Source organism: Phocoena sinus, chromosome 8 (assembly GCF_008692025.1).
Source record: "Phocoena sinus isolate mPhoSin1 chromosome 8, mPhoSin1.pri, whole genome shotgun sequence".
In the NCBI taxonomy this organism is placed as follows: Eukaryota; Metazoa; Chordata; class Mammalia; order Artiodactyla; family Phocoenidae; genus Phocoena; species Phocoena sinus.
In genome coordinates this window covers 11664877-11684977 of record NC_045770.1, presented here as the reverse complement: position 1 = coordinate 11684977, position 20101 = coordinate 11664877, and the positions used below count along the sequence as shown (strand labels likewise).

At 45.3% G+C, this 20101-nt stretch overlaps 1 protein-coding gene across 11 annotated transcripts in view; it reads left to right on the top strand.

The window, feature by feature from the left end:
• TECTA (tectorin alpha) overlaps positions 1-20101 on the top strand; it is an 85741-nt gene that overhangs the window by 54275 nt on the left and 11365 nt on the right. For 10 of the 11 annotated variants that reach the window (XR_004351127.1, XM_032640624.1, XM_032640623.1 and 7 more), the window contains 5 exons: positions 6998-7197; positions 11275-11658; positions 13761-14047; positions 15623-15903; positions 18990-19100. Coding sequence is in view for 9 of the 11 variants with exons in the window: in XM_032640624.1 (XP_032496515.1) it covers positions 6998-7197; positions 11275-11658; positions 13761-14047; positions 15623-15903; positions 18990-19100 (1263 nt within the window). In the remaining 2 variants the exon portion in view is untranslated. The remainder of the gene's footprint in view (positions 1-6997; positions 7198-11274; positions 11659-13760; positions 14048-15622; positions 15904-18989; positions 19101-20101) is intronic. The other variant, XR_004351128.1, reaches the window with a different exon arrangement.

Below are 20101 nucleotides of genomic sequence, written 5' to 3'. Positions count from 1 at the left end.
AGATTGAACCGCCTGGAGCCTCCGTTTTCTTATCTATAAAGTGGGATTAATACCGCTTATTCCCTGTATTCCTCTGAGGACGAAATAAGATCACATACATAAAGCACAGAGCAGCACACATGGCATTTGGGCTCAGCAAGGGCACAATAAGATTCTAACAAAGGACGAATCGAGGGAAGAGTGAGTTAGTAGATAGCCTAGTATGTTCTAGAACCTCATGGACCCATCATTAAGTGTACTGATCATTTATATACTTTCTCTTAGTGTGTTTTTCTCTTTGATTCATATATGTCATATATCCGTCTCTGCGTTGATGAAATATAGCAGAATGTTAAAAGCATTGGGAAAAGAATTAGATGCACATCAACGACATGTCAATGAAAAACAAGAAAAAGAACTAGAGCTCCTGGATTCTAGCCTTGCTCTGTCCTTAGGGATCGGTGTGACTTTGAAGCATTTCACTTTTCCTCCCCAGTCCTTAGTTTCCCCCAGTAATGCTCTGCCTACACTCTTTATGCTACAGAAACGTGAGGAGGATCAAGCTGGGTAACTGAAAGCCTAGCACACTCCATGCCTGTTAAGTGGTATCGTTCACATTCGTGGCTCGCTTTGAGCCAAGCCCAGTGCTACACACTTGATCAACATTTGTTCCTCCATAACCCAGTTAGGGAGAAGCTGAGACTCAGAGGAGTTAAGTAATTTGCCTAAGGTCCTACTATCTCAGTGGCAGAGTCAGGGTTTGACCTTCCAGCCCCAAAGCTCCTGCCCTCAACTCATACACTTCACAGTGGAATAATTTGTCTGCATTTAGCACATCACAATAGGAAAAGATGGGGAAGAGAAACCAGTATTGGTCTTCGGCCAATCTGCCTTGGTCTATTTTCCCATCTCAATCTCATTAGCTATAGCAAATTTCTTCGAGGCCTAACTGTATGAAAAAGGCTACACATGGATGCTGAATGCAAAGAGCTCTAAATATGTGATCCAGCAGGGGTCCCGGAGAGTAAGCTCCCTTTTCATCCTGGGAAAGGGAGATTTGGATAAAAAACCAGAAACAGTGTTGTCGTTTAATGCTCACACAGTTCGTGTACATCCCACATAACTGGATTCATGTAGATTGGGAGGACAGGGTGGGAGGAAGTGGGGGCGGGGGGAAAGATGCCATTTCAGCCATGCTCAGTCCCTGAGTGAGGGGCTGGGGGGAGCGATGCCAGTAGGAGTGACTGTCCAGACTAATTGGCCTCTGGTGACTTTAGTAAAATAAATATGCCTATAAAAACGTCAGGGTCTGGATAAATCTCTAGAGCTACTCTGGATTCACTGGGGTGAGCTCAGTGGGGCGAGAGAGCTTGCCTTCCTCTAAATCAGCACACCAGGCTGTAGACACAGGGGCCTAAAGATGGTGCAGGACGGGGAGACAGTTTTAGGAAGGAGACACTGCCTGCTGCCTCTTGAGACCTGTTACAGGGCGTTCCCTCTTTTCCTGTGGCCATGCCATGGCGACTGCACTGCTGTGTGGCGTGGCTGGGATGGGGAGCGAGGGGTAGTGTATGCCCACATCCGTTGCCTCCAGCTGCAATGGGCAGGGAGACCGTAGGGAAGAACTGTTTTTAGAGGAGGCTAATTCCAGGAAGTCTCACCTTAATTTATGGATATCAATTTTTGTCACTCCCAGGAAAGAAAAGGAAGCAAGTTCGTAAGCCCTTATGACCTTACCTTTGAGGAGGAAGGTCCCCTACTTCTATGCAGCTTGGACTCACGGGGCTGAAACTGGTGCAGGATGGGGAAACAGTTTGGGAAACGGATACCCTTCATAATGCATATGAAAACTATTTTTCTTGTCCGTCTGTCCCCTCCACCAGCAACTTTTCCTCTCCCCTCCTCAAAGTTCTGTCCAGACATCGGTTGCCTACTCTATACACCGTCACAGGGAGTTCCATCCAAGGCACTCAGAGCAGAGTCTGTCCTGCCTCACCCTTGGCCACGGGCCCCATCCGGGCCTAGATAGCTGCCTGCCAGCAAGGCCCAGGCCAAGCGTCCTTACCACGAGAGGGATAGACCTTCCCCCACCTTGGCATTTCAGGACAGGGGCCAAGATCCAAAAGAGAGCTCCTGAAGAGGTGGTGGTGGTGACTGGCAAAAAGAAAAGCTAAAATAAGAGAAAGAAATTATACTTTAAAGACGGCGTGTGGGTGGAGATTGGGGGGGCGGACACAGTTGGAGACAGCTTAGTTTTCCATTTTGAATTTCAGAACAGAGGAAAGCCGTGGGAGATGGAGTCCTAACTCAGCCAATTCAATCTGAGAGATCAGTGAACACAGGCTGCCTTGAATACAGTTGTTTGTAACCATATCTGACATGACGTTAATCTCTGAGAAGCAAGGGCAGAACAGCATCCCTCTGCCCACCCCCCGCCTCTACTAAGAATTAATCCATTTCAACACTCACATGTTGAGATATGAGAATGGTGTTTTCAGGAGAAAAAGGATTAAACCAGAACTGCCCGTTAAACGTACGCTTTGTTGGTAACAAGGTAGAATGCTGTTGTTTTTCAACGATATTGGCTGTTCCTGTCAATGGGATAATTTATTACTCAATTACCTTCTTTGCAAATGCATTGGAAAACTCCTTCACCCAAGTTGAACAAACAGACTTGGGGCGGGGGGGGGGGGGGGGGGGGGGGGGGGGCGGGGAAGGGAGGCCGATTGTCTTCATTACTAACCCATCCTTAAAATTCTTTAGCTGAATTTGTCATTCTTTCAATCCCTTAATGGGGGACTTAAAGTAGAGCACGGGATGGTGAGGGTACGGTAAGAGAAGCAAATAACCCGCACGGCAGGTATTTAGCTCCGCCAGGCACTATTCTAAGTGCGATATGAGTCCTCACTCATTGACTCCTGTAACTTTACAGCAACCCTGTAAAGTAGGCACCATTAATAGTCCCATTTTCTAGAGGAAGAAACTGAAGCTCAGAGTGATTCAGTGACTTTCCCAAGGCAAGTGGCTCGGGTAAGTTGGAAAGTGCCTCCAGAGACAATGCTCTCCCCCTGTGCAGTACTGCTTCTCTTACCCTGGTCAGGCCAGGAGGCCCTGAGGAGCTGGGGAGCCCGCAGGTACTGCAGAGGGTGTACAGCTCTGTAGGATCAGGTCTGTGAAGGCATGTACCAACCTCAGTGGGCCATCGTGAGAATTAACTGTGATGATGTCTCATAAACCAGGCCACCTGGTGCCTGACATCTGGTACGTGGTCAGCCAAGTTTGAGTATCATTATCATTTTCTCTTTTATCAGAGGCAGCTTTTGCTACTTCAGAGTCCTGGGTCCAAATCTGGTAATTAGGGGGTTTCTTATATATTTCTCTGCAAACTCAATAAATTCTAGTGGAACAACTTTTTAAAATTCCTATTCCTATTACTACAACTGCTCCTACTATTAATAACAGAAGCTTTCATTGAAGTACCAGGCCCTGTACCAGAAGCTTTGCAAAATCGCACTTCATTTTATCTTTACTACTCATTATCCCCATTTTACAGATGAGGAAGCAGAGGTTTAGTGAGAGTAAGTAACCTGCCCAAGGTGACACTGCTAGTTAGTTGCAAAGCCAGGGCTCAAACAAGGTCAATTCTATTGCATTGCTGCATTGCTCCTCAGAGGGACCCACACATCCTACCCACCTTGGGCACAAAGGCTACATCAGTCCACTGGCCACAGCAAGAGACACGTTCGTGACCGTGATAGAAATCCAGGTGTAGAGACATCATCACTCTCAGCTCTTAGTACTTCATTTGGGTAGAGAAAATCAGAATTAGGAATTTGGAAGTTTGTTTTCAAGAATCAAATATTTATTAACCACCTGTCATGTTCTCAGCACAATTTTGAGGGCCCTGGAAGAATCAGAAGTGTAAAATAATGAGTTTATTGTCTAGTTGGAGAAATAGGACCAGCACACTTGAAACAACAGTGGACATCTCTAAATCGATAGTATATCTTCCCAGATATTAAAATGTATTGTAGAGTTTCAGTAATTAAAACAAGTCAATACCGGCACATTCCCAGAAAGACCAACCAGTGGACTGATGAGAAAGTCCAGAAACAGGCTCAAACACTAAAGAGAAATTAGTATATAGTAAAGCTGGCATTTCAGATCACTGGGGGGAAATGTACTATTCAATAAGGGACAAACTAGCAGGCAGAAAACTATTTAAACACTTCCTTCATTTCCTCAATCAAAAATAAAGTCTGGCGGGGCTTCCCTGGTGGCAGAGTGGTTGAGAGTCCGCCTGCCTATGCAGGGGACATGGGTTCGTGCCCCGGTCCGGGAGGATCCCACATGCTGAGGAGCGGCTGGGCCCGTGGGCCATGGCCGCTGAGCCTGTGCGTCCGGAGCCTGTGCTCCGCAGCGGGAGGGGCCACAGCAGTGAGAGGCCCGCGTACCAAAAAAAAAAAAAAATAAAAAAATAAAGTCTGGGGGTGTAGTGGTGGGATGAATTGGGAGATTGGGATTGACATGTATGCACTAATATGTATAAAATAGATAACTGATAAGAACCTGCTGTATAAAAAATTAGTTAATTTAATTAAATTAAAAAGAAAAGGGAATGAAAAAAAAATAAAGTCCAGACAGAACCAAGATTAAACATAGAAATTTAAGTTATAAAACTACTAGAAGAAAAACAAAGGAGTCTTTTTGGTAATCTTGCAGTAGAGAGGGACTTTCTAAGAGAAATGACCAGAGCCATAAGGGAAAACCTGATAAATTTGATTACTTTAAATTTTTAAATTTCTACGTGGCAAAAACATAATCAAAGTCACAAACATACCAAAAAAAAAAAAAGAAGAAGCAAAGTCAAAAGACAAATGATAAATATTTTTAACACATGACAGACAAAAGTCTATTTTTAATTTATAAAGAGCCTTTACAATTCAATAAGAAAAAAATTCAACCAACACAAAATGTGCAAAGGATGTGAAAAGGCAGTTCACAGGAAAGACATACAAATGGATTACAAACAAATGAAAAGACAGTCAACCTCACAAAGAATGCACATGAAATAAGGACATAGCAGATATGGCATTAAAATTGTTTTATTGTGGTAATACAGACATAAAATTTACCATCTTAACCATTTTGAAGTGTACAGTTCAGTGGCATTAAATACATTCACATTGCTGTGCAACCATCACCACCATCCATCTCCAGAACTCTTTTCATCTTGTAAAACTGAAACTCTGTACCCACTAAATAATAACTCTCCATTCCATAACATTCCAATAATTCTCCGCACCCCACACCACCCCACACCACCCCAGCCCCTGGCAACCAATGTTCTACTTTCTGTCTTTGTGAACTTAACTACTTTAGATACCTTGGAGAAGTGGAATCATACAGTACTTGTCTTTTTTTTTTTTAATTTATTTTTGGCTGCATTGGTCTCCATTGCTGTGCGTGGGCTTTCTCTAGTTGCGGCGAGCGGGGGCTAGTCTTTGTTGCCGTGAGTGGGCTTCCTGTTGCGGTGGCTTCTCTTTGTTGCGGAGCACAGGCTGTAGGCACGCAGGCTCAGTAGTTGTGGTGCATGGGCTTAGTTGCTCTGCGGCATGTGGGATCTTCCCAGACCAGGGCTCGAATGCATGTCCCCTGCGCTGGCAGGCGGATTCTTAACCACTGAGACACCAGGGAAGTCCCCCAGTATTTGTCTTTTTGTGGGTGCTTTATTTCACTTAGCATAACGTCCTCAAGGTTCATCCTTGTAGTATACTGCAGAATTTCCTTCCTTTTTAAGGCTGAATAATTCCATTGTATATAGACATTTTGCTCATCCATTGATGGACACTTGGATTGCTTCCATGGTTTAGCTATTGTGAATAATGCTGCTATGACAACGTGTATAAATCTCTCTTTGAAATACTTCTCTCAAATCTTTTGAGTATATACCCAGGAGTGGAATTGACAATAAGTTCATTTGTACCATTTTTTTAGATTCCACGTATAAGCGATACCATATGATATTTGTCTTTCTCTGTCTGGCTTACTTCACTCAGTATGACAATCTCTAGGTCCATCCATGTCCCTGCAAATGGCATTATTAGTTTCTGTAAAACTTTTAAGCAAACCTATCTTTAATGATTAGCTAACACTTACTGAACACTTAGTTGCTTGGCACTGTTGTAAGTACACAGACTCACTCATTCCCTCCCAATGAGCCATGAAGTGGTGCTGTGGGTATCTGTGTTGTACAGATAAGGAACTGAGGCCCAGAGAGATTAAGTAATGGCTCCAGTCTCTTACAGCTTGGCTCCAGAGCCCACGCTCTTCACCAGGACCCCAACTGCCTTCCAGAAAAGCATCTACATGCATTTGAAAACCACAGAACATAGCTGACATGGGTCGGTCTGTATACACAGGCACACACACAGTGCACGTTTGCCTTCTCAGAAATCAAGAGGCTCAGGGGCCTACCGTTTATAAACTACTGTCTTAGAAAAAGGTCCTGGAAGTTCTGAGTTGGTATTGGTATAAGAGTAGGGAGTTCTGCAGATAAGTTGGGACTCCACCTGGGGCTTGAAGAATGCAGGATTCAGTTAGGCTGGGAGGATGAAGCAGGGGTTGGGGAAGGGAGATCAACACACCTGGGGACCTAAAGACAGGAGTGAATATGGGGCACCCCCAGGGGGCCATCCAGTGACTCACTGGAGTCAAGATGCATGTTGGGAGATGGGTTTAAGGCAACAGGTTCTAGAGGACCTCAGGAAACAAGGCTGAGGACAGGACAAAGATGGTGTGAGGAGTCTTGTCACCTCCATCTGCTCTTTGGTCCATTACTCCCACAGGGATAAGTCAGATAGAGGCTTTCCATAAGCAGAGAGAGTAGGAAAGAGGGAAGGTGGCAAAGCTTCCTCCCCGCCGGGCCTCCGTCTCCGCAAGTGGGTGAGCGATGGGCCAGAGGAAAGCGTTGACCGTCCTGGTGACTGTCGATCTTGACTCTCGTCTCCCGTTCCAGCCGTCACCTGCCCTCCCAACAGCCACTACGAGAGCTGCGTGAGCGTGTGCCAGCCCCGCTGTGCCGCGATCCGCCTGAAGAGCGACTGCAACCACTACTGCGTGGAGGGCTGCCAGTGCGACGCCGGCTACGTCCTCAATGGCAAGAGCTGCATCCTGCCCCACAGCTGCGGCTGCTACTCTGACGGCAAGTACTACGAGGTAGGGGTGCCCCGCCCACCGGGTCCTCCTTGCTGGGCAGATTTCTCTCCCGCTCCAAGAGGCGGGCCACGGTGGACCCATCTTCCCACTTGATTACAAAGATCGTGGTGTGGATTCGCAGGCAGGCAGAGCTGGGGGCCGAGAGGTCAAGGACAGGTCTGGTGAGGCTCTTGTGCACGGAGTACCAGATTGGGAAACGTGTTTGGGTCTCACTCTCCCACCCTTCCTCGCTAGCATTTGTGTTTCTCTCTCCTCCACGCCTTTCTCTAGGCCCTTCTGATTTCTTCTCCTGTAAATCTTAGTTAGAAAGCTTCTGATGTGGCTACTGTTTGGAAATAGGACGGTGGTGAATCTGACATTTGTAGCTGTCTCAGCTAAGGACACTTTTAACTGCAAAAGATAGAGCTCGAGGCTAGCAGATGGGGCTTTCCCTCTTCTGCTTATTGCAGCTCCATTAGAGAGAGTGAGGGCTGCCATTTCTGCATGTGTCATTTGTCACTCTAGTACCATCCCCCGAGAGTTGTGTCCTACCCTCTGCTTCTCTCTTTTTGGGGGCTTCACATAAAGCTGATGAAGATGCCCTTCTTTGAGTAAAACATATTAGCTCACAAAATCATTTACTTTTCTACCCTGTAATCTTTCTTTATGTGCTGTGATGCTAAGCTAGAAGAGATCTTTCCTGGAGAGGGTATTTAGCCCTTGGTTCTGCCTCCAGGCCATTCTCTGTTTAAAGGATATCAACACCTTACGCTGGCTGGCGAGTAGACAGTTAACAATAGCATCGATGGAATAGCTGCTATTTGCAGATCCTGTGCTAGTGGTATCGTTGGGGATGATAAAGCATGTTCCCTGCCTTAAGGAACTTGAAAATCTATTCAGGAGAGGGGGAAAAAATGCACTTTAGGGCTTCCCTGGTGGCGCAGTGGTTGAGAGTCCGCCTGCCGATGCAGGGGACACAGGTTCGTGCCCCGGTCCGGGAAGATCCCACGTGCCGCGGAGCGGCTGGGCCCATGAGCCATGACCACTGAGCCTGCGCGTCCGGAGCCTGTGCTCGCAATGGGAGAGGCCACAACAGTGAGGCCCGCGTACCGCAAAAAAAAAAAAAAAGCACTTTAAAGAACAAGAGGACAATTACAAAATAACATATCAACAAGTGAAATATAATACCCTAGAGAACTAATCAATTTTAAGATGAAAAAGAGCCACAGCATTAAAAAAATCTAATTGAAATGTCTGAACTGGAAATAAACTAGGCAAAAAATAAATAATGCCTCCTTTCTGTAAAGATGCATTGTTCTTGTTCAAGAACAACTAAGTTGGCTTTACTTTGAGAGGAGATAAAAGAAAATCAATATGGACGTTACCTTTGGTCTCATTTTCGGTGGGAAATTTGTTTAAATGTTGTATTAGAAAGATGGGAAAAAGTAGAGTAAAATAGTAAAATTGATCAAGGAAGGCTTCTTGGTAGAGGTGAGTTTTGAAGTTAAGCTCTTAGAAATATTGATTATTTGAAAGGAAGAGGCAGACCATGTGGGAGAAAATAATAATAGATTCCGTTTTCCCACAATCTGGGAGAAGAGATAACCAGGCTCAAAACTGAAAAACACTATTATAATCTCTGCTCCCCTGTCCAGAGATTTACTGAAATGTTTCCATCTAGCAAGTGTGTCATGCACCCCTCCACAGAGATCCTGAGTGTCTGTGACATAATAGAATGAGATTTGGGTTTGATCCTAGCTGAACCAATGCTGTTGATGTGACATTGAGCAAACTGTGTCATTTCTCTGAGCTTCTGTTGCCTTATCTACAAAATATTACCAATAATACCAACTCAGTATGGTCGTTGTATAAGTAATCAATGCCAGGTGCCTTAGTACCTGGCACCTAGTAGTTCAATAATTGGTAACTGCTATTGTTTTTGTTCATTCTCTTAAGAAGCATTTTATAAATGAAAAATCCAGGTGTGTTAATGAAATGATGCGTGTAAAAGCCCTTGGAGCTCTCAGGAAGGCACAATACAGCTCTCGGCAACTATTAGCACTTATAAACATTATTATCCGCTTTTCATCAGAAAGTCAGTGGGTTTTGACAACAACATATATCTGGGAAGTAGCAAACTCACAAAACAGATAATCCACATCTACTTGCCACAATTCAAACAAGCTTGGAGGCTTGTTTATTCAACAGATTTCTTTGGAAATAAAAAGAGAACACATCTAGCCATTAGCATGTAGGGTAATCACCCAGCTGATGTTGTCAGGTCTAATTAAGGTGGAGAAAGCAGCACTGGGCCTGTCTCTTTACTGTGATGCCAGTTTCATGATCAAGTTCTCCTGTGGGATGAGTTCTCTACCCTTGATCATATCCACATACTTCAGGTTATTTTGCTCTTTCCACCCATGTAATGTCTGACTTCTTATCAGAGAGAGGCCAGACCATCCGCTCAATTTTTCTGCAAATCTGACAAGAGAAAGAAAGTCAATATTTTACAGGTCTGGAAGGAGGGAAGACTTGTTTCCAGAAACTACTTCATTTTGAGGATGAAAGAATCAGCAGTGCACTGGAATCTTGAAGTGCACCAGATTGAGAAAACTCTTCCTGGAAGATCTCACCCTCTATCTACTTACCCTTGGATCTGAGTCAGATCTGTATTTGATATCCAGGGTTTTGATAAGTCTATAGTTAAAATGGAAAATGGTGACCAGACAGTAGCATAGGCCCATCTTGTGCCATTTAAACACCTCTGGGGCTTCCCTGGAGGCGTGGTGGTTGAGAGTCCGCCTGCCGATGCAGGGGACACGGGTTCGTGCCCCGGTCCAGGAAGATCCCACATGCCGCGGAGCGGCTGGGCCCGTGAGCCATGGCCGCTGAGCCTGCGCGTCCGGAGCCTGTGCTCCGCAACGGGAGAGGCCACAACAGTGAGAGGCCTGCGTACCGCAAAAACAATAAATAAATAAACCACCTCTGGATAGCACCGTTTTAGAAAATTGAATTAATGCCCCGAGTGGCCACATGTCTATGAAGTAGTCCACTCGTTGGGACCACACTCCACTTGGACAATCACGACCGATTTCCAACAGTTCCCTGGAATTCTTGCTCTAGAACAAGTGCAAGATCAAGAGCACGAGGTCCCCAAGCAGAGTCATGTCTACAGATTGCAGAGAGTGAAAAATAATAGCTGCTACCAACTGATGATCCACTTGGTCGTAGGATTTAATATAACTTTATATAATTCCTCACTATCTGAAAGAGGGTGAGCGGTCCTTCTCCGGTAACAACAGCAGCTATTATTTATTGAGTACCTTCTCTCAGCCGGAAAATGTGCTTCACATGTCTTATTTAATCTTCACAACTGCCTTGCAAGACATTATTATTATCTCCAGTTTCGAGAGAGGAAACTGACACTCTGGGAGCTTGGTAGTGCCCCTCAGGGTGGCACATGTAGGGCTGGGATCAAACCCCAGGTGGCCTGATCTCAAAGCTCTCCTTTCGTGGGACCTCACTGTTATCTAGGTCTCTCACTTCAGGACATAGCAATGGAGTATTTGCAACAGAAGTAAATTGGAAGTAGATTAGATACAAGGAAGACGTTTGCAACAGTGAGTATCGTGGAATGTTGAAATGGTTCATCGTAAGAGTTGGTTATCGCTTTCTTTTAGCCTATTTAAGATTGAAGGGTGGGGTTTATCATTATTGAGTGAATTTAAATTTCTTCCTTGAAGTGGAGCTGGTACTTGTTAGATTAATTTCCTACCAACTGTTTTTCCTCTTCACTTAGTTCCTCTGACAGCTGCCCGTTCCGGTTGGTTGGCTGTGATTAGTTCTACAGTCCAGCCGCAGAGATTCCCAAATTCTTGACTGAAACCAATAAAGACTAAACTACACATTGGCATCTGAGTTACATGCAGGGGGTTTAACGTTTGAATTGAACCAGCCTCCCTACTGCTCCTTGTTGCAAATTCCAGCCCCCTTACTGATAGGCCAGCCCCGCCTGGAAAGGGTCCAGGTGGTCTGGGCTCTGGGGGCCCCAACTCTGACCACAGCCTGGGTTGCATGCAAACGGCGCCTCTCTTCCAGCCCAAGCAGCTGTTCTGGAACAGCGACTGCACGCGGCGCTGCCGCTGTTTCCGGCGCAACCTGATCCAGTGCGACCCGCGCCAGTGCAAGTCAGACGAAGAGTGCGCGCTGCGCAACGGGGTGCGCGGCTGCTTCAGCACCAAGACCTCCTACTGCCTGGCGGCCGGCGGCGGCGTCTTCCGCACCTTCGACGGCGCCTTCCTCCGCTTCCCAGCCAACTGCGCCTTCGTGCTCTCCACCATCTGCCAGAAGCTCCCCGACATCTCCTTCCAGCTCATCATAAACTTCGACAAGTGGTCGTCCCCCAATCTCACCATCATTTCGCCCGTCTATTTCTACATTAACGAAGAGCAGATTCTCATCAACGACCGGCACACTGTCAAGGTGACAAGCCTGTCCTTGATTCTTAAGAAACGTACTCTGGAACGTGGGCGTGTCTAGGGGGTTGTTTGCTGTGGTTTTCCGTGAGGTTTGAGGATAACAGGCTGTTGCTTCATACGTACCATACACCGACGACCAGATTTTAAAGAATGAAAATATAAAGATTCTATAAGCGTAAGCGTGGGCCCCATTTAGTCCTTGACTAACGATTTCCAAAGGAAATATACAGTGTCTCAGGGCTATAAGGTCGGTGTGGGTGCCTCAGGTGTGGGTGCTATAAGGTCGGTGTGGGTACTGATAGAGCCTCAGGTGATAAAATGGTAGCTAAGTCAACTTTTACTCTGAATTAATTTCCAAAAAGCATCTCATTTGCTTTTAAGAGCCTTTAAAATTATTCTTAGCTCTGCCTACCTGTACCAAGACCCACTCTTTCGTCTCTGCCATCCGTTATAGAAACTGAGAGAAGGCAAGCGTTTGCCTATAAGCACAGCTACTAAATAAAAACGGAAGGGAGATGCAAGAAGGAGGAGATATGGGGGTATATGTATATGTATAGCTGATTCACTTTGTTATACAGCAGAAACTAACAAACCATTGTAGAGCAATTATACTCCAATAAAGATGTTAAACAAACAAACAAAAACGGCAGGGAGGGATCGTCCCTCGCTATGAGAGCGCCCCCTGATGACACACCAAGGGAAAGAAAGCAGAGGAAGGATATGGTGGCTTTCTCTTAGGTTGGCCCTTCCCTAGGCCTGCTGCCTGGTTTCTTGTGAATCTTAGACCCGTATATAAATAAATGTGAATCTCCAACCCACCCCCATAACTAATACACCTCTCCAACTTGCATTCCTCCCATCCCTCCATTTAAGAAGATAATCTGCTCGGAACTAGTGGTGGTGACCCCCAGCCTCTCAGCTAAACCAGGCTGTTCACAGCAGACAGACCAGAACCATGGAGTCAGCACCCCGTTACCCCGGGTTGCGGTTCCAGCTAGGGAGGGCCGGGGAGAGAGCCAGCACACACACAGGAGCATTTTTGGAATTGAGTGTTACTGTATCTGCTTTCTACCACCAGCTCAGATAATTGTGTACTGGGAGTATCTTTATTTGAAGAGTCATCAAATAGCTTAGTATCCAGCCTCAGGGAAAAGACTGGCAGTATTTTGCAGGCTTAAAAGGAAAAGTCTGGATTTTAATACTGGTTTTTAACGTCAATGAAAGCTGCTACTGTTTTTGACACTCCAATTCCTTTTGCAAATTGGCCCACATAGACACAACTGCATTGGTCCAGAATACAGCAGCAAGAAAGTGAAAAGGGACCACGTGACAGCAAAACTGACATTGTGCTGAATAAAATACCCCCAGCCACTAAAATAGTAAAGAATCATATTTTTTAAAGGCTTCTGGTTTTTTTAAGAAATGAAAGTTACTAATAACCTGGGGTGGGGAGAAGAATTTATTTTGTAAGTACAGGAAAGGCATGTTATGTTCTGTCCTAAGGGCTAAAGAAAAAAGAAACTGTTATAAAGCAAGAAAATGACAAATGGAGAAAATACTGTACCTATAGGACCTCTGGGAGGGTACCTCCTGTTTCAACATTATAAACAAGAAAACAATTAACATAGCAATGACCCCCGGGTTCATTTTAACCGTGTTAGACCCTCTTTAGCACGGGATTGGGATTTCGTTTTCAGTAATTGGTTTATGCTAGAGAAAGTTTTATACAAAAATCCAGCCATTTGTTGTGAGTTATACTTTTCCATCATTTTTTTTTTTTGTAACTCTCTGCCTTCATATTTTGCTTCTTTGGGGGGAACTGTGGACACTTAGATGAGGGAGTACTCAAATTCTAGGGCAGGGGGTCAGCAAAATATGAAATTCAGCCAAATCTCCTTGCTGCCTGTTTTTGTAAATAAAGCTTTAGTGGAACACAGCCTCACTCATTTAGTTACTGTTGTCTCTGGCAGCTTTCCTGCCACGAGGACAGAGTTGACAGAGATCATATGGGCCGCAAAGTCTAAAATATTTACTCTGGCCCTTTACAGTAAATGTTTGCCAGCCCCTGCTTTGAGGGTCATATACTTTTTCTTTCTCCTTTGACAGGTGAATGGCACACAAGTGAATGTTCCGTTTATAACCGGGTTGGCAACCAAAATCTACAGCAGCGAGGGGTTCCTGGTGATCGACACCAGCCCTGACATCCAGATACACTACAATGGTTTCAACGTAATAAAAATCAGCATCAGTGAGAGGCTGCAGAACAAAGTGTGTGGCCTTTGTGGCAACTTCAACGGGGACTTAACCGATGATTACGTGACCCTGCGGGGGAGGCCTGTGGTGAGCAGCGTGGTGCTGGCCCAGAGCTGGAAAACCAACGGTATGCAGAAGAGGTGAGAACTTCCAGCCGCTAGACTCAGGGGCCCCAGTCCTCCCACGTCCATGACAGGTGTTGCTGAGGAAGGGACTTTGTACAGCATCACCCTTCCGGACTCCTACAAAGAGCTAAGCTGAAGGTCTTTGGAGTTTTCATCATACAAATAGGCACAGCAGTTTCTTGAACAGCAGAGGGAGGAACTAGGCTTAGATGATAAAAGTCTAAATTGTTGTGTCATCCAGCCCTCGGCTAAACAGAAGAGTGCTCCCAAGATTAGAATTCCGAAACCTTGGCCAGCTGCCCGACTGCAACTGGGCACCCCTGCTGGGGGGTGGGATTAAGATTTAACCCAGGAGATGAGGGCTATCCCTTGCTCCCCCGTGCTGAGACTGTGTGTCTGTGACTCTTACCAGAGGCTTGGTTTTGGGCAGGTCCAAGTTGGTGGGAATCAAGAAAGCCTTTTTAAAAGCAGAAGTCCGCGAGGGTATTATCAGGCCTCTCTCTGGCCAGCTGAAATAGAATGAGCTAAACAAGTTACTCCAAAGGTGTTTAATTTAGGGCCCTTCTGGGCTGCTGAATTATGTTAATTCCTCTCAGGATCTATAGATATGCTTCTCTTTCCTGGCATTTCTTTGCTCGTACAATGGTTCTGTCCCCTTGTGCTTTAATACACCAAACATCAGCTAAATTCCCAGGTGTGAACATGAAGCTCCAAACCCTCTGTGACCCTTCTGCAGGTGTAAACCGAAAAATGTGCCATAAATTAAACTATCCTGTGCATTATGGGACCCAGAGCTGGAAAGAACCTTGGGCACCATCCGGTCCAGTCTCTTTTCTAGGTGAAACAGAGGCTAGAGTGGAATGATTTACGTTGAGGGGGTCCTATAAGTGGCAAAGCCAGGATTAGATTCCAGAATTCCTAATGTGATGCTTTCACTAAAATGTCACTTCTAGGGCCCACAGTTAGAAAAATGACTACTTTGTACACTTAAGCTATTCTGGGGCTTCCAAAGGTGAGCAAGCTTCAGTTCCTCCTGAGGAGTTATGAGTCTGTTTAAGCTTCCTTTCCCTTCCTTTCTTCCTTTTTTTCTTCCTTTATAAACGATTTCAGCCTGACACCAATTTTCTTGTGATGATTTTACTTTCGGTCTCTGATAGCTAAACTGGAACTGGTTGAGAAGTTTCTGGACTTCCTTTCAAATCTTTAATTCTACCAACTGTCGTGGCTATGATTATTAATAGTGATAGTAACTATTATTATTATTGGTGGTGGTTGTTATTATATGAACACCCGTTAATAGTTATTGCATCAGTTATATCGAAGGTTAATGGTTATTATATCAATATCTACCTTTTGTCTGACACTTTGGCTACCAGTCCAAAACTTTATTTTACCCTCACTTATCCCAGTGGCGTAACAATAGAAATTACCGTGACTTTCCTAAGGTCACACAGTCTGTTAGTGTTGGGATCAGCATCCCACACTAACTTCTGGGTTAGCTGAAAAGGGCACTGCCACGGTCTGCCCTTTCATCGGCCATCTTGGATGCCTCGTTTTGCTTCCTACCCTGACCAGACCTCTCGCCCCCAGCTGCAACGAGCTGCAGTTCTCCCAGTACGCGGCCATGTGTGACAACGTGCACATCCAGAAGATGCAGGGCGACGGCTACTGCCTGAAGCTCACAGACATGAAGGGCTTCTTCCAGCCCTGCTATGGGCTGCTCGACCCCCTTCCCTTCTACGAGTCCTGCTACCTGGACGGCTGCTACAACCACAAGAAGTACCAGCTGTGCGGCTCCCTGGCTGCCTATGGGGAGTCTTGCCGCTCCTTCGGGATCCTCAGCACCGAGTGGATTGAGAAAGAGAATTGCTGTAAGAGAATTATTTTATTTCTGCAGACTCTTTTCTAAGTTGAAAGCACAGCTTTGCCAGTGGCATCACTGTGTCCAGGGCCGGCTGGCTGGTCTGCGTCTTGACCCATAGATCTGCTTCCAGGGTTGGAGGGTGGAGAGCTGTGTGAGCTGTAGCAGATTTCATGGGGCGCATTTTCAGTGGAGCCTGACTCCCCTCTAATTGCCTGACCAGTTATGGAATTTGGAACACCCGCTGGGGAAGGTGAGGTTCTCTGGGTTGGAGAAACACCAGTGTAGCTAGTGACTTTAAGATAGCTGGACAGAGTATAGGATTCCTGATTGATTTCAGTGCCCCAAACTCAGCTCTACTTAACATGGCTCCCTTAACATGGGTCAGAGCCCAGATCAGAACGAGAAGGCACATGGCAAGTGGCAAGTCGAGTTGGAATTGAGCTGGCTGTATCCGCCCGGTTGCAGGGAAGCCATGGCTGGATTCATAAAGGGATCACACATATATTACTAATGAAATAAAGATCTGTAGATTCTTGCATTTTTTTTCTGTAGTAAGAAAACTATTTTGATCTGCGTTATCCATTATTCTCTTTGTTCATTTTCTTACCATGTTAATCAAATACATGGAGCAAATAAATATGTACGTAATCACACATAAATTTGTCACATCCCTATATGTGTGTGCGTATACATACTGATCAATCTGTCCCATGAATGCAGTATGACATTGCGGCCGACAGGATGTGTGCCTGTCCCTCAACACGCACCACCAACCCGATGTGCATACAGGTACTGCCGTGAAAACTGGCCCTGTTCACTCCAAGACTGAGCGTGCACATCAGTAAATCTGCAGACCAAACCTGAGCAAGAGTAGGGATGTACTTAATTCAGAACCTGAAAACAATGTGGTTCATTAAAATATGCATTCAGTGACTTCAGAAACTCTTAACAAGCAAATGACCGGTCTCTGTTAGCAAGCAACAGAAATAGTTTGTTTGATAACTTCAGTATTTTACCCTGTTCTGTTAATAAACAATACTTTAAAAAACGTTAACTGTTTTGAACTTTAAAAATGGTCTGGATTTTTTTTTTTTTAAGTATGAATTTTTGCTTTTAACCTTAAAACTTCCCTCAGAATTGGGCATGTCGTATTTGCCAAGCGGTAGGTGGACCACCATGTTTGTAAGTGAGGTTCTTCCCTTCCTGGAAGCTGTAACCTCCACACTTTCTTTCCCTTATTCTCTTGGGTGGTGTTCATATTGTGTTAATCAACCAGCACATACATGGAGCGGCTGTTGTGTGCTTAGCAGCGGTGTTAGGTGCTGAACCCACTGGGCAAGCAAAAGCGTCTTTACAAAAGGAAGCCTTTAAAAAGTAAGTGCCTGTAACTGATGCTGATGGCTTTCCTTCAGTCGTCTTTCTAGGAATGAAGACAGGCTGATGCTCCGCCATACCCATCCTCCCACGTATAATAGTTACTTAGCAGAGGGTCGGGAGCAGCATCTGCAGCTATGGGATAGCTCGGGGGTTTTGTTTTGCTTTTGAACTCGTGAAGAGAACTTGGCTCGTGCTGGGACTGAATCATTGCTATTTCTTCAACACTCACCATCATATGCCACGACGATGAGGATTATTACACCTGGATAGGGAGACAGTCTTTAAATAAAGAAGTGAGCGTCTACTAAATCCTAATCTTCTCTAAGAGGAAGTCGACAGAGATCTAATACTGAAAAATCAAGAAAAATAGTGATATTTCGATATATGGACGTAAAAACTAGAAGAATTAAAAGATTTAAAATAGTTGTCTCAGAAGCATTAGAACTGGAAGATAAGAAGATTGGGACATGGGATTGCCATTCTTCAATACAGCATTATTTGACTTTTTACCAGTATTATTCTGATAAAAGTAAAAATTAAATGAAAACAGTTTTTGCTTACCATTTACAAACATAGAGTTAAATATCTGATGAAACCACCAAAAGACTTTTAAAATGACCAAGAAAAATGACAGGGAAGTGGAGAGGGCCTAGGCGAGGGACTGCTGGGTTTCACTTTAAGCTTCTCAGGACTACTTGATTTTTTTTTTTTTTTTTTTTTTTTGCATGGCAATTTGACAAAACTTTAAAAATTAAAAATTTCCAAGGGAACACAATTAGAAATAACAACTGAAATATGTAAGTGAAATGTGCTTTTGTTATATTGAGTCAAATCATCAGAAAACAAACTCATATCAAAAATAAAGAACTCAAAGAAAACAAGTGAATGTCTAAAAGAAATGCTCTCAATCAGTAGTTCTCACTCAAACTGAAATGTTGACGAGCTCACAGGTGGCCTATGGGCTCATCTACTACAGAAATATTGTTTATAACCTGTTGGTGATGGCACTTCACATACATCTGTATTTTACTTAGAGTTTTCCCCTTCTTGGTAAAACAGTACCGTTACTCTAAGTCAATGCTGGTGAGTTGTGTGTAGGTAGTTTGTCTATTTTTATAACATTAAGTAGAAGTTTGTGGGGTAGCTGGACCATGAATCAAAAAAAAGACTAAGAAGTCCTGGTTTGAGGGACGTCTCTGGGACCTTACTGGCCCTAAAATCTTCATTGTTGACAAGTATTTGTTGAGCATCTACTATGAGGTGGCTGGGTGCTGGGAATCTAGAGGTAAATGGCTTGGACCCTACTCTTTATATAAATATAACGATACCAATGCATATGATTGTGGTACAGAGCAGGAAGTGCAGCAGTCTCGGGATGTCCCGACAGTTAAACGTGTCTGTGTATTCCATCTTCCCCACTTACCTTCACCTGTGTGTGACCTTGGGTGCATTTCAGCTGTGATGCCAAGTTACAATACTTAGCTGGCAGAGCTTGTAAGGGTCGGAAGAGGTAATGCCACCAAAGCACGAAGCACGTAGCAAGGACCCAATTACTCGCTATCGTCATGATTTCCCGGAAGGCTGCCCTGTCTGTTGGTTTGCATCTGCCATCTGACCGCACCAGGTCCACTGAAGTGGCGAGTCCAGAGTGTGACCACATGCTGCCGTGCGTTGGTGTGAAAATCAAGTTGTGTTTCTGTTTGTTTTCCTTTTTAGCAGGAGTGGTTGAAGATCCCTGTCTGGGGGCGGACTGTCCCAATCGAACCTGTGAGCTGGAAAACGGAGGGGAGCTGTGTGGCTGCATGGAGCCCCCTCCCTACGGAAACAGTGAGTGACACCTGCCGCCACCCCACCCCCAGCCAGACAGGCCCCGCAGGAGACGCCCGGCAGCCATGTAGGAAGGCTTTCGGGTGGGAGCCCGCACGTCCCACACTGTGGGTTAGAAACCCAAGTAATGAAGCTTTCATGAGCATTTAAGCAGAACAAGGAAGGAACCCGACCTCTTCAGAGCAGGCTAATGTTCGTTTCCTTGTAGCTACATCCTTTTCTTCAATAAATGATAACACGCAAATTTGGACATGCATAGCATCAGCCAGCTCCATCTGAGGCCATGTTCAACATCAGAGGGATCCAAACTGATCTTTTAGACTCACAGGGAGATAAGTTGGTTTGACGAAAACATGAAAGAATCAGGATGAGAGTGCCAGGTGATGTAAGACGTGTTTAAAGCCAGCTTTATCTGGCCCGAAGCTTTTCGGTGGGTCCTGAAGAAAGCAGAAATGTTGAAGCAAACGGCAAACAACTAGGACTCCAGGTAGGAGTCCCCATAAGGTAGGAATGGCCTTGTCCCCTGGCCAAGAGCACACTCGTTTTGTCGGCTTGTGGGGGACCTGCTTTGCTTCCCAGCTCCGTGTCCTTGGCTGAATCGAGGAACTCAGAAGGCACATGCCACATTTAGCATCATCAGAGAATGAAAGCCTGGTTGACCAGAAGGCTCTGCAGAAAGGGCCCACATGTGCTGTTCAAAGGCTTCACCTAAGCAGATAAAAACGTTTCTCTCCGTTTCTTTAGTGCTTATTAGCCTGTGTTTGTGTACTCACGGAAAATGTCCATTGGCGCATTCCATTTCAAAAAACAAGAGCTCTGAGTGCCGGCCTGGGTGCCAGCTGGGCTGTGGAGTGGCCTGACCAGGGCTGCCCTCACTGGGGGCACGTTCTTTAGCCAGGCCACAGTGAGCCAGATGCGGTATGGAGCTTACGGACAGTAGCTACCACCAAAGCGGGGCGGAAATCCTGGGTTTAGGAAGAAAAGATCAAAGACGCTTTGTA